A 15503-nucleotide genomic window follows, 5' to 3' on the forward strand; every position below is an offset into this window, starting at 1 on the left:
CCACTTGCTGCAGGGACACCGAACTGTTGGCCGTAAGTCTGTGTCCCTATTACTTGCCCAGAGAGTTTGGACACGTCATTGTTGTTATTGTTTACATCCCTCCTCAGGTGGACGTGGAGATAGCGGGTGACGTCATCCATTCCGCTGTTGCTAAACTACAAACGCAGCACCCTAAGGCACTTGTGCTAATCGCTGTAGACTTTAACCATGTGACGCTGGACAAAACATTACCTGCCTTCTCCCAGTATATGGATTGTAACACCCGGGGAATTAGGACTATTGACTTACTGTATGCAAACGTTAAAGACAGATCATATCCTGCTTCTGCTTCAGCCTCACTACAAACCAAGAATGAGGGAGCTACCTACAACCACACGCTCATTCAGGAAGTGGTCCCAAGGCACAGGAACTACAGACTTATAGTGAGAACATTGAGGAGGTTGTTGACTGCACTACTGACTACATCAACTTCTGTATGGACATTGTAGTTCCAGTAAGAACTGTACGCTGTTATGCTAACAACAAGCCATGGATTACAAGTGACATCAAGGGCCTTTTGAACCAGAAGAAAAGGGCTTTTAAAGGTGGTGATCAGCATGAGCTCATGTGCGTGCAGAAGGAACTCCGAGTCCAGCTCAGGGCGGCGAAGGAGCAGTACTGCAGAAAGCTGGATCAGAAGTTGCAGAATAACAGCATGAAGGAAGTTGAGGGATGGAATAAAGATCATCACTAGCTGCAGCTCAAAGCGGGGTGCTATCATTGACGGAGACATGGAGAGAGCAAACCAGATGAACAACTTCTTTAACAGGTTTGACCACCCTAACACACTCTCACCTTGGAGTACTGCACCCTCCACCCATCCTTCTGCCAATACCAGCATAGGAGAAAGTTTCTCCCCACCCACAATTACAGCAGCCCAGGTAAGTAGAGAGTTGAGGACACTTCGTGCCAGCAAAGCAGTGGGTCCAGATGGAGTATCGCCACGACTGCTGAAGGCCTGTGCATTGGAGCTGGGGAGTACTCTACAGTGCATCTTCAACCTGAGCCTGGAACAGGGGAGAGTCCCGAGGCTTTGGAAAACATCTTGCATCACCCTAGTCCCAAAGGTATTAAGTCCTAGTGAGCTGAATGACTTCCGGCCTGTCGCTCTGACGTCACATGTGATGAAGACCATGAAGCGGCTGCTGCTTCACCACCTGAGGCCACAGGTCTGCCATATCCTTGCATATGAGGAGAAGGTGGGAGTGGAGGATGCCATCATCAATATACTACACCAATCCCTCTCCCACTTGGACAGAGGCAGTGGTGCTGTAAGAATTATGTTTCTGGACTTCTCTAGTGCCTTCAACACCATCCAACTTCTGCTCCTTAGGGACAAGCTGACAGAGATGGGAGTAGATTCATACCTAGTGGCATGGATCAGGGACTATCTTACAGACAGACCTCAGTATGTGTGTCTCGGGAACTGCAGGTCTGACATTGTGGTCAATAACACAGGAGCACCACAGGGGACTGTACTTTCTCTGGTCCTGTTCAGCCTATATACATCGGACTTCCAATACAACTTGGAGTCCTGCCGTGTGCAAAGGTTTGCTGAGGACACTGCTATCGATGGCTGCATCAGGAGTGTGCAGGAGGAGGAGTATAGGAACCTAATTAAGGACTTTGGATGGGATGGCAGCCTGCTTGCTACCACCGCTGTTCGACACATTTGCAAAACAAAGACGCTGATGAAGAGGTGTGAAGGAATTTAAGGTGGCCTGGGATTACGACTTTTTTCATAGGCTTCAGGGATTCCAGTGTTAAACAGTAAATTGTTTCCAAAAAATATAACTATTTAAAATGTAAAAGTTTAAATCTTTCATGACTAATATTAACATGTACTCACTTTACAGCTTAATGATGTATATATTAACCAAAAAAACTTTAAAGAAAAAGAAGGCGTATCAAGAGGTGAAATCATAATATTCTGTTTAATGCAATAAAAAAAAAACAAAAAAAAAACACAGAATCAGTAAGGATATCAAGCTTCAGGGTTGTAGCAGTTTCAATGCGCACCTGAAAAAGAAGTAATAATAAAGATGTGTAGTAAAAAAAGATTTAGCAAAAAGTATTGATTAAAAATAGAGTAACATTTAATGTTCCATATTCAACTGTCTAAATAATATATAGAAAAAAGTAGGTATCATTCTCAGTTGTACTGTATTTTACATTTTTGGAATAAGGTTTGGGACAGACAGGATGGTGCTTTGTCTTTCAGCAGAGGCCTACAACAGTTTACAAAGGAATTTAACATGCATTCTTTAATTTTATTTACTTGCTTGTTTAATTAGTTGCTTAAATATCCTTGTTTGCAATTCTCTTAATAAAAAAACACAAAGAAAAGGCTCTCTAAAGTGCCATCAGATGGTCAGTGCTGCTTTTTTGTGACAGGGTACATGAGTGTGCATTTTGAAGATAAGTTCACTGTCCAAAGTTGCCCCAGCTTTGCAGGCAGTCACTGTATGTAAGCATATCCTCTTGAAGGCCAAAAATGTCAGCGAAAACACATGCCAACAAAGAGAGATTATAAAATAGGTCAGATTGCCTCCAAACCTGGATGAGAATTTGGTATCAATTGAGAAAAAGTATATTGATAGATTCGCTCTCTAACATATATTTGTGACAGTGATTCAGTTTTAAAGGAATACTCCACCCAAAAATGAAATATATATATTTTTTAAATGTTACTTACCAAGTGTAGTTTGTGGTGGTGCCCAAGAAAAAACTTTAATTTCAAGGTTTTGTGGAGAAATTACATAATGAATAGTCAAACCCAGGGCGGCACGGTGGCACAGTGGTAGCGCTGCTGCCTCGCAGTTAGGAGACCCGGGTTCGCTTCCCGGGTCCTCCCTTCGTGGAGTTTGCATGTTCTCCCCGTGTCTGCGTGGGTTTCCTCCCACAATCCAAAGACATGCAGGTTAGGTGGACTGGCGATTCTAAATTGGCCCTAGTGTGTGCTTGGTGTGTGGGTGTGTTTGTGTGTGTCCTGCAGTGGGTTGGCACCCTGCCCAGGATTGGTTCCTGCCTTGTGCCCTGTGTTGGCTGGGATTGGCTCCAGCAGACCCTGTGTTTGGATTCAGCGGGTTAGAAGATGGATGGATGGATAGTCAAACCCAACAGGGTCTTGTGTTGACCTGGGGCTTCATGTATAACACCATGCATAGAATTCACACTAAAACATGGAGTACGGACAAAAGAGGAAATGTGCGGAAAAAAATTCAGATGCACAAAACTGTGTGTAAGCCAAATTCCATGCAATTCCACCCCATAAATTTTGGTCTGTGTAAAATGTAATGCATGTGCAAGTACCTCCCGCCCCACCCCAGAATTACGCCCCTTTGAATATACCCCTTATGTTCAGCGTTCTGTGAAAAGGCAATGGCAAAAACATGGGGAAGAAAAAAAATAACCTTTAGCGAATACGAAGTGGAGGTCCTACAAGTGAAGTCAAGGAAAAACATACTTTGCCAGCTTAGGCAGTGGTATGAACAACAAAAAGGAATTGGTAGAGTGGCACTCAAAAGTTCAAGTTCAGAAGGTTGCACAGTGCCTGAAATAAAAAAAGAAGTGGTCAAAATGTTTTAATCGAGGTGAAAAGGCGAATCGGAGCCTACCATCAGAGTGTCATATGGAAGCGTATTACGGCACAGAGAAAAGACAAAATAAAATTAGGGACACGGAAGAAAAAAAAAAGGCCTTGTAGTTTATTTTGTCATTAAAGCAGAATGTTGTAAACTTCATGTTAAAATCAATAATTTAATTTACTAGAGTTTCTCAAATTCCATTGTAACTAATGTAGCACATTAAATGCTTTGTATTCTGTGTGTTTCTGTACCCAGTCATTAGTCAATACATGCTTTTTAAACAGGCTTTCTCTTTTGTAGACAGGAGCACACTGGCAATGATTGCTACACAGAATACATTACATTCATGATATTACAACTCTCTGAATATTTCAGAATACTAAGAAGTATACCTGATAGCATTTTAATGATAAAATGCATTAAAGCATGTATTAAACATGTAGGGACACGAAGGAGAAGAGGTAGACATGAGCTGATGACCTGTCCACGGATTGTTCCTGCCTCCCGCAAGATACTTGCTTGTACATGTGTGACCCTGAATGGAATAATTTAATGCAGCAGTATTGCCTCTGTCAAATGCCAATACCCAATTCCTGCTAGTTTTCTTTCTCCAAGTAACGAATCACAAACACAAAGAGCTCTGTAATAAATGTAAAACCAGCTGTAAGCTTAGAACGCCAATTCTTCTTAGAACTTTAGAACGTTGAAAAAATCTTTGTAGAACATGTTTAATTATTGCATCCATCCAGGGCTGCGTCAGTTCCAGCAAGCATTAAGCGAGAGGCAGGAACAATCCCAGAATGGGGCACCAACTCATCATTAGTACTACACCACTGCACCCTCATTAGCAGTACACACCATTTAAATGAAGTTAAAGATTTATCTGTAAAACGTAATGCAGTAATCCCTCCTTGATCGCGGGGGTTACATTCCAGAACCCCGCGATAGATGAAAATCCGCGAAGTAGAAACCATATGTTTGTATGGTTATTTTTATATATTTTAAGCCCTTATAAACTCTCCCACACTGTTAACATTATTAGAGCCCTCTAGACATGAAATAACACCCTTTAGTCAAAAGTTTAAAATGTGCTCCATGACAAGACAGAGATGACAGTTCTTTCTCACAATTAAAAGAATGCAAACATATCTTCTCTTTAAAGGAGCGCCGTCAGAGAGAGAGAGAGCGAGATAAAAGTAAACAATCAAAAAATGAATACATGCTTTTAAGTATGCTGAAGCACCGCGATAAAGCGGCATTTTGTAGAGGAGCGTCCGTATCCTCTAGGCAAACAGCCCCTCTGCTCACACCCCCTCCGTCAGGTAGAGAGAGTGAGAGAGACAGAAGAAAAGCAAACAATCAAGCACCGTGCGGGAAGCACATTGTATATGATTGAGGAGTTTTATTTAATATGTAATACATGCTCTGATTGGGTAGCTTCTAAGCCATCCGCCAATAGCGTCCCTTGTATGAAATCAACTGGGCAAACAAACTGAGAAAGCATGTACCATAAATTAAAAGACGCAAACCAGCGAAAAATCCGTGATATATATTTAGATATGCTTACATTTAAAATCCGCAATAGAGTGAAGCCGCGAAAGTCGAAGTGCGATATAGCGAGGGATTACTGTATGCATATTTTAACGGATTTCATCATAAATATGATATCAAGTATACATTCTAGTACTCTAACAGCACAGAGCACCAAGAGGATTGCTCTTGGAAATCTTAATCAACTTAGAAGCCAGTCATTACCATCTGTAAATACACGCTTTCTTCTACTGATCTGAGCTGAATTCCTTTATTGTTATTGTATGGTACAATGAGATTCAATATGCAAATCCTCCATGAACTTATTTTCCTATAAATTGATAATAATAACAGTAACAATAATATTATCATTAACAATAACAACAATAATTCTATAGAACATAATGAAAATATATGATATGAATGCATAAGTACAATATACATGTACATACAGTGCAGATGGTTCATGAAGTGGCTCAGATTGTGCAATGTTACAGTTATAGTGTAAGTTTACTATGAGGTAATTGTAATAATAAGTACAAACTGTTTTACCGGGAGCAATTGATGGACCGATTGGGTGCGTTTATAGCTCTTGGGATGCAATGTTTCTGAGCCTCGAAATCCATACATGAAAGGCTCTGAACTGTTTGCCGGATTGGAGAAATTCAAATAGAATGCAGCACAGCTGAGCAGAATCCATAAAGATGCTGGTGGCTTTCCTTAGGAAGCATGTGCTATAAATGTCCTCCAGGGCTGGAAGCTGTATCCCGATAATTCTCTGTGCTTTCGACACAACCTGCCATAGAGTTTCATGATGAGCTGCTGTGCAGCTATGATACCACACCCACATACAATGGGTTGCAGTACTCAGAGTAACAACGCTAAAGCAGATATGGTATTTGGAATAGTCTGTTCACTCCAAATACCATTATATTGTTACAGAATCATTACAATCATATTTGTAAACGATATGCAGTTAATTTTACTGTATTTGACAAATCCCTGTGTCAATGATGCAAATCTGAAAAAGGGGAGACCACATAGAGACAGTAGCACTGCTTTAACGCTGGGTGCTGACAGTCTTCAAAATTGAGCAGAAAAGTGCATACGCAAGGGGGGAGGCTGTTGTGAGAATGTGCAAGGATTTATGCTTAAGTTTAGTATTTATACATTGCGCTGTGAGTGTGGAAACAGGTGTACACAACATTTTTGTATGTATGCACCATTTATACAGTACATGGGCCCCACTTCTGGACAACAGCAAACAATATAAAAAATATCCATGGAAAAAGAGGGGAATAAATTCTCACGCAACCCAAGTTGCATAACTCATGTATCTGATATTCATTTTCTGCTAAAACATTATTAACAGTTACTTCCTAAAAATGCAGCATAAAATGTAAACAAGAAAGATATCACATCCACAATGCTGCAAGTTTGCCTTAAAGATAGGATTCTTGACCAATGAATGAAAGAAAGAGACTGGTTCAGTTGAGTTTGAATATTCAATATGAAATTTATCCACAAAAACATGAGATTAAATAATGTCATGGAGTAAAAGTATTCATTTAAGAATAAAATTAGTTATATTTTAAATATATACAAAATTCAGCATAATTAAAGAATTTAAAATATTTTACTACAAAAACTAACATCATCTATTGCATACAAAAAAATATTTTTAAATACTTACCACTAGATCTGGGTCCTGCATCAGGTTCAGAATGGCCTCATATAACAAGGGACGCAACTCAGATTTAAACTTCACTGAAATCCATTGTCCAATAAGCCAGATCACCCTACGTCTTATAAGTTTATATCTGTGGTAAAAATAAGAAAAGGAAATAGTGAAAATGTAACAGTGAAAAAAATATCACTTTGAGAAAAAGATAATTTAAATTCATATATAAATGAAAGCACAATGCATACCCTACAAATAAATTATTCTATTCTTTTTTCAGTGATCAAATCAATTATATTGAAATGGCATTGCAATTGCTACCAATATAAACTATTGGCTGTGTTACCTGGCTTTGCCCAGGAAACTTCCCAAAACGAAATGCTTCAGTTATAGTGCTGTTGGTTAATTGGATATATTAGAAGTACTATGTAACTAATTACTTTTCTATATAAAACATTTTTCCCCAGGGGCTAATATTATTAGTTAACTAGAACTCCCAACTCTTGAACACACAACTGCCCATGACTAAAACTGCACTGACTGCATTGATCAGTTCTTGCTTTTCCTAGTGACTTGGGTTTTATTGATGGCCATTGCAAAACATAATTTTAAAGGACACGTTATTATTGTTTTAGAATTCAAACTGGTAGTAGAAATAATGGGAACACTGGGTATAAACATAATTTCCCCCTATAGTTTCAATCAGACTTGAATGTAACGCTTTGATCTGCACTCTTATACTGTTACAACGTGTTGGAGCATTTACATCAGAAGCAATGCTGCATATCCTCTCTTTGACATACTAGCACTGAGTACTTTCAGCCTGTGGTATAGCAGGTCCACGGCTCAAAAAAAGTGACCATTTTAATAAATAAATAAATAATTGGTTGTGCTCATGCTGGGGAGTGGAGCATGTGCGAGTGATCTGCTGTGAAGATACCTCATCTCCAGGTTGGTGTGAGGTAGTCAGCCAACCATGCAGTCGGTCCGATTTTCTCAGTATCAGCCTGGGGCAGCAGTCAGACAATCACACTTGCAACTGTTACTCAGCATATAAAAAGGGGAGCACAGGATCACAAGAAGGGAAGAAAAAGAAAAGAAAAAAAAGGAAGAGACAAATAGGGCAGAGGTTACAGGACAGGAGAAGCAGCAGCCAGGAGTGAGAGAGGAAAGAAGCTGGTGTAGTAAATAGAAGCAGGGAGACAGGAATAGAGTCCCAAGGAAGTGCGAGTGGCCATCACTCAGGAGGGGGCTGTGGGTTGTCTTGGGAGCAGGAGTACAGAGCACCTGTGCTGGGTGGAGACAAGATTGGCAGTAGTTCAGGTGGAGCAGGGCTTGGTGGTTGCTATGGATGCAATGGGATTGGCGGCGGGGACACGGGCCAAATAGAATGGGTGTCTGCACCTGTTGGTCGTGATGGTGTCAGGTTCAAGAGGCTTCCAAAAACAAAGAGGGAGCATGGAGTCAACCTGCACTGTCACACAGCCAACTAATCATTCAGCTGTGTGTCATGAAATGCTATTAGGAAAGAGAGTTGAGTTGAGTGAGTGCAATTTATCTATCTATCTAAGCAGGCTTGACAATTCAATCCAAGCTTGAATTTCTGTGTATTTTATACCACATTGTTAAGAGTAAGAAGCAATTCACAGGCTAGGGAGTACTGCATGTACCTAAGGAGACCTTTTGCTAACCATGTTTTCTTTGAGCGTCATGTAATTTTCCTTCATCCACTTCACATCATATTTTCCACAGAACTCGCCACACCAACTGTTTTCCTTTGCACAGCAGCTGCCAGCTGTCGTTAGCCCAATTTCACTGTGAGACTACAGCCTCACCTTGTTCAGTGACGTGCTTCTGCTTGAGGCATTAACTTGCGCGAACTGCAAGCTGCATATCTGTACTTGTTATCACTTGTTGGCACTAAGCAGAAAAAAGAATTGCCTTAAGGATAACCCACTCACTACGGAACTATTACTGACAAGAGACAAAAAAAAAAAACAAACAAAAAAAAAACCTAACACAGGTTAGCTAATTTTCTTATTTCACCATATTTCAAACAAATAAGTTGAAGGATTTTTGAGATGTTGGGGTATTTCATTTTTCTATTGGGAGTTTACCCATAAATATTGATATATCGAGATGTCCTTTCTTAGACAACACCTACTGCCATAGATGTACTAAAATTTAGCTTTTTAACTAAACCGGAAATAGTGTTTTTGTTGTTGCGTTAATGAATGAGTAAATGAGACAGTCAGTCAACTTTGCATTATATACAGTGGTGTGAAAAACTATTTTCCCCCTTCCTGATTTCTTATTCTTTTGCATGTTTGTCACACAAAATGTTTCTAATCATCAAACACATTTAACCATTAGTCAAATATAACACAAGTAAACACAAAATGCAGTTTTTATATGATGGTTTTTATTATTTAGGGAGAAAAAAAAAATCCAAACCTACATGGCACTGTGTGAAAAAGTAATTGCCCCCTGAACCTAATAACTGGTTGGGCCACCCTTAGCAGCAATAACTGCAATCAAGCGTTTGCGATAACTTGCAATGTCTTTTACAGCGCTCTGGAGGAATTCTGGCCCACTCATCTTTGCAGAATTGTTGTAATTCAGCTTTATTTGAGGATTTTATAGCATGAACCGCCTTTTTAAGGTCATGCCATAGCATCTCAATTGGATTCAGGTCAGGACTTTGTCTAGGCCACTCCAAAGTCTTCATTTTGTTTTTCTTCAGCCATTCAGAGGTGGATTTGCTGGTGTGTTTTGGGTCATTGTCCTGTTGCAGCACCAAGATCGCTTCAGCTTGAGTTGACGAACAGATGGCCGGACATTCTCCTTCAGGATTTTTTGGTAGACAGTAGAATTCATGGTTCCATCTATCACAGCAAGCCTTCCAGGTCCTGAAGCAGCAAAACAACCCCAGACCATCACACTAGCACCACCATATTTTACTGTTGGTATGATGTTCTTTTTCTGAAATGCTGTGTTCCTTTTACGCCAGATGTAATGGGACATTTGCCTTCCAAAAAGTTCAACTTTTGTCTCATCAGTCCACAAGGTATTTTCCCAAAAGTCTTGGTAATCATTGAGATGTTTCTTAGCAAAACTGAGACGAGCCCTAATGTTCTTTTTGCTTAACAGTGGTTTGCGTCTTGGAAATCTGCCATGCAGGCCGTTTTTGCCCATTCTCTTTCTTATGGTGGAGTCGTGAACACTGACCTTAATTGAGGCAAGTGAGGCCTGCAGTTGTTTAGACGTTGTCCTGGGGTCTTTTGTGACCTCTCGGATGAGTCGTCGCTGCACTCTTGGGGTAATTTTGGTCAGCCGGCTACTCCTGGGAAGGTTCACCACTGTTCCATGTTTTTGCCATTTGTGGATAATGGCTCTCACTGTGGTTCGCTGGAGTCCCAAAACTTTAGAAATGGCTTTATAACCTTTACCAGACTGATAGATCTCAATTACTTCTGTTCTCATTTGTTTCTGAATTTCTTTGGATCTTGGCATGATGTCTAGCTTTTGAGGTGCTTTTGGTCTACTTCTCTATGTCAGGCAGCTCCTATTTAAGTGATTTCTTGATTTAAACAGGTGTGGCAGTAATCAGGCCTGGGGGTGGCTATGGAAATTGAACTCAGATGTGATACACCACAGTTAGGTTATTTTTTAACAAGGGGGCAATTACTTTTTCACACAGGGCCATGTAGGTTTGGATTTTTTCTCCCTAAATAATAAAAACCATCATTTAAAAACTGCATTTTGTGTTTACTTGTGTTATATTTGACTAATGGTTAAATGTGTTTGATGATCAGAAACATTGTGTGTGACAAACATGCAAAAGAATAAGAAATCAGGAAGGGGGCAAATAGTTTTTCACAGCACTGTACATTTTCACGTACGTGCGAGTGGGGGGCCGCGGACAGACCCAAATGATATCACGAAATCATATGCCAGGAGGGAGTGGCGGGGTACTAACCTTTCTTTATTTTACAACATATAGATTATGATCATGCTATAAAACATCAACCTCAAACAGAAGTGCAAAGAAATGGCAGGAAGAAGTAGAAGAAGCAGCAAAATTCTGTTACTATAAGCATGTGGCTATTTTTGTGTTACCCTACAATAGTTTATTAGCCAAATGTCCTGCATTTAAAAAAAACAAAAAAAAACATAAAACACAATATTTTGGGTTAGTGCTACACCTGGGAATACAAATAAATAAATAAAACAATTCTCCAAGATTTTCCACATAATCACAGAACATATTTCCATGCTTCTGCTTTAAATGTGCAAATGATCACTCCTGTTCATTTTGCAAGAAAACAAATAAAAAAAAAGAAAAAAAAAAAAGATTTTTGACAGTTTATACAAATGTCCAAGGGTAGTTTTACAAGAAGAGTAAAACTGTCTAAAAAATGAACCACAGGACTAAGCATGAATAAGGAAATGAACATGTACCTTAAATAGTTACTACATTCAAATTTGTCAGTCAAAAACAACCTCCGAGATCTGAGAGAATGCCAAAAAGATCATTAAAGAGGCTCACATAACACAGTTACTTCAACTATAAACTATTAAAAAAAAGAGTTGTTTAACAGTACACTGCCTGGGTCCACGCATTCAGTAAATAAATTTTAAAAGAACTCAGAATGCAGGTAAAGACCTACTAGTCTGGGCGCTATAAATGAATATTATTATTCATATTGTTATTCCACTGGCAAACAATAAAATAATAATACCACTGCAGTAATCAGTAATCACAGCTTTAGCCAGAAATGGTAGGTTTAGAATAACTGATTATCATGACAGTGATGAGGTCAGAATAAATAAAAAAGGGCATATAATAAAAATAAAAAACAAATGAGAGGTGCTTAGTAATATTAATCCCTTCTTTTTTACTATCACAGATTGCCCTCTTGTCTGAGCAACTTGTAAACTAAACAAACATACACTCTGTAACAAAGATGAGCAACAATTGGCGCTAAACTTCTCTGTCGCTAAAGAACTGCATCTAGTATTGAAGGCAGAAAAAGACCATGTTGGCCCTTTTTCTATGAAGTTTGACAACCCGGAAGAAAACCGGATTTCTGTTAGACAATGCAGGGTGGGTGTTTAGCAGACTAAGTTTATATTTTATAAGAATGGCTACAGTTTAAACTGCTTTTTCTGCTTGATGTAATGGCTCATCAAGTCTGCTCAAAAATATATTTACAGGTCAACATTCATCAAAGTATGTAATATTATAATTAATAATTTATGTGCCATTTAGATAATTGCTATTAATTTATATATGTTTATATATAAAATGTGCTTAGTTGGTTTAGAAATTAAACATGCCTACAATCTCTTTACAATAAGGCATAAATATTTATACAATTCCAAGAGGCTGAGGCATGTCTGCATGGAATTCTAATAGGTTGTGGCATGTTACATGCTTCTAGTTAGAAAGATGAAGAAAACAAACAAGATACCCTCACCAATACTAAAATAATTTATTTTAATCTAACTGTAACAAAAATGTAAAGTCTATGAAACACAGAAACCCTGAAGAAAATGAAGACAGATTGCCAACAAATCAAGAAACACATATGCTTTAAACTCTTAAAGAGTAAAACCATTTAGCTCTAGTTCAGGTTTTCTTTATTTTCTTTATTTTGTTTGGGTCAAAAGCCTTTTTCTACATTAAAGCAATGGAGAGTTACATAACTGGTAAATGAATTGGTGAAGTCAGTATGTTTGGACCACGGCTAGGAATTTTACATCAGTGTTCAGCTCAGAGAGAGAAAAAGAAGGGGCTTTATCTTGTTTCAGAAGTACAGTAACAATATCCATATTAATAGGTTAACTGTCTGACAGAAATTGCCTCTGCATGTCTGCATGGTGGATAATTAGTTCCAAAAATCAGAAAGCAGTTCTGGAGGCAAGCCATCCAAGTGTGGAGCCTATCCAGCACTGAAGGAATTTAGCATACCCCTAAACTCTGGAAGGGAAAAGGGAAGTTCCAAGAAAGAGGTATCATAGTTAGAAAGCACTAAATGAGGTTATCTAGAAAATGATTTGATGGAGGAAAGTTAGGAGCTGGATGAGCTGGAAAAAAGTTGAGAATGATAATTAAGAATTTTTTAACCACACAAGGATCGTTGCAAGTGATTTTAAGTTTAGTATGGATTGAAAGAATTGATGCAAATGAGCCATTTGTCTTGATCCTCTGCTTAAGCAGCCTACTGAATTTATTCTCACCTACATACTTGTGAAGAGGATATGGTGCATTTAGAATTCAGTCCTCTGAAACAGAATGGCATTTAATTCTGCTCTGTAAGGCTCTTCTCTCCATTAACTAGTGGGACTCAATTCTACAGCAGTTTAGATCTGAGCTCTGCAATTGTACAATGATTTTAACATGAAAGCTGCATAGTAAAATTTCAGATAAAGCCTTTAGTGGATTCCCAGATGGCACCACCATTATCCAGGCATCCCATATTAACTCTTAGAAACTGCTTTAGTTTAGGTGCCAACCATTCACAAAAATGTTTATTATGCAAAATGGACATATTAAATATTCATCTAGGTACACAGATGGCTAGGGAAGGTACATGCAGCTGTAATCAACAGAGATTGTGGTCAGACAATGAATGCAAAGGAAGAGAGTAAAGATAAACTGAGAACTAAGGAGGTAACAGAATGTGAGATGAAGATATAATTAATGTGAGATTGCGGTTTATACCATTAGTATAAGAATTTACTGGTTATGAGGTTTAGCAGTCTGAAATAGTACATAATCTGGGCTTGTTGGACTCTATCTTAAATAAAGAGACAGTGGAAAAAGAAGAACATGTGCCTGTGGTAAGAAAATTGTAATAAAACAGGATCATTACAGTATTAGCATCAATGCCAAATGTGCCTGTCTGTAGATCAGCTATTTGGAAAGAATATTTCATAAGAATGAATATGCCACACCTTTTTGTAGGAGCTGAGCAGGGAGCTACTGCAGGTAGGCATCTCTTTCTAATAATACAGCAAGTATGAAAAAATGGTTTTACATCAAAAAGAAAAATAAAGGGTTGGGAAGAAAAGGAGCATAAACTCGAGGCCATGAACACCATGGAATTCCACGTGGCTCCCCAGTATAATATTACATGAATAGTTTAATTTATACATAGCAGACAGAAAATAGAACAGCAGTCTCTTTATATAATTTTGAAGTGTGCTATTTCAACAGATGCACAAGCATCACGACCATTGTTTTAACTGCCCCTTGGATGACATCTTAAGCACCAACAACAGCTTTCAAGCAAATATTGTCAAGTTAAATTTAATGTTATGAGTACTCCTTAGCAACTTTAAGAATAAATCACAACTACATTAAAAAACTAGCATGAATAGCTTTGTTGACACTGTTTGTTTGTTATGTGTTGAAACTAAAACATTTCCCAAGAAAAACTATTTAATTAATTAGTTAAATTACACAAAGAAAATTTTTATGAAATGTTACCTATTATGCTTAATCTGAAGTTCGCCCAAAAGTTGCTCCTTAAACCACTGGTCAAACTCCACACAATCAAACAACTCATAAGCAGCAAGTCCTATGGCATTGTACACTTTGAGGGTCCAGGAGCACAGGGGAACATAAAAAAATAAGCAATAGGTTATTTATTTTTAGTTTTTCCCTAATATCCTATTTGCAAGACAGGTTATTAAACTTAACATCAGATAAATTCTAAAAATTATACAGTACATGGTAGAACTAAATTACACTGAATTAATACTAACAAGAAAATACTAATGACAACAGTAATGCTAAAAAAAGTCTAAAATACAAAATACTTTTTAAACAATACTTGCATTGCTTAAAACGATAACCACACTGTTTAATCAATACATATTACTCATATACAGTGAACAACAACTGTACACTCTACAGTAATTATGTATTATGAAATACTTTGAGAACTGCAAAGTCTTTAAGCAAAACAAGTTTCTAATCAACACAGACATACACATTTTTATATGTATAATGAAGATGTATATTGCATAATAATAAAATGCTGCAACCTTTACTATGTCAAAATGAAATTTTTGTGTTACAAAACTTCCATAACCAATGTGGCACAAAACACACTTCTTTTACATCTAAGTTTTGTGCCAATATACTGGAAATATTTTGCTTATGAGGAGCACTCTAGTTTGCATCAAAAACAAGTTTACAAATAATGGAACTTCTTTAACAAAAAAGCAGTAAAATTAAAATGGCAGAAGAAACAATATCAAATACAGAAGGAAAATTGAAAAAAGCAGACTATATAAGAACAAGCAGCTTGCTCTGAAATTAGTTTTACAAGTTTCATAATTTTGGACATTTCTGATATAATTCTTTTACAACTTGTTTTATTGTTAATTTACATTTCCCACTTGCTACAGCGGTGCTATGGAATAATCCCTTTTCTTGCACACGTGCTGTTGGCCCTCAAACTAGCATTGTGGCAGAGAAGGATTCAGTGGCAAATAATTACAGGGTTTTTAATGCATAAAAAGACAGTATTGTTGGTTGGCTAAAGCAGGAACTTGGAAGAGACATCCAAATTATGGACTTCCCTTTCTCAGGCAGAATGATAACCTCTTAAAATTCACCTAGCAGATATCTAAACTAGCACATGGTGGTGGCA

The 15503-nt window shown here is 38.1% G+C and overlaps 1 protein-coding gene across 2 annotated transcripts in view; it reads right to left on the reverse strand.

Annotated features, from left to right (window-relative positions):
- The window catches only part of ipo11 (importin 11), a 357709-nt gene that overhangs the window by 116702 nt on the left and 225504 nt on the right, over positions 1 to 15503 (reverse strand). For both annotated transcript variants that reach the window (XM_039758699.1, XM_039758698.1), the window contains exons 15-17: positions 14333 to 14438; positions 6850 to 6976; positions 2025 to 2058 (exon numbers count right to left, since the gene is read on the reverse strand). In XM_039758699.1, coding sequence (XP_039614633.1) covers positions 2025 to 2058; positions 6850 to 6976; positions 14333 to 14438 — 267 coding nt within the window. The remainder of the gene's footprint in view (positions 1 to 2024; positions 2059 to 6849; positions 6977 to 14332; positions 14439 to 15503) is intronic.

Source organism: Polypterus senegalus, chromosome 7 (assembly GCF_016835505.1).
Source record: "Polypterus senegalus isolate Bchr_013 chromosome 7, ASM1683550v1, whole genome shotgun sequence".
NCBI classification, from domain to species: domain Eukaryota; kingdom Metazoa; phylum Chordata; class Cladistia; order Polypteriformes; family Polypteridae; genus Polypterus; species Polypterus senegalus.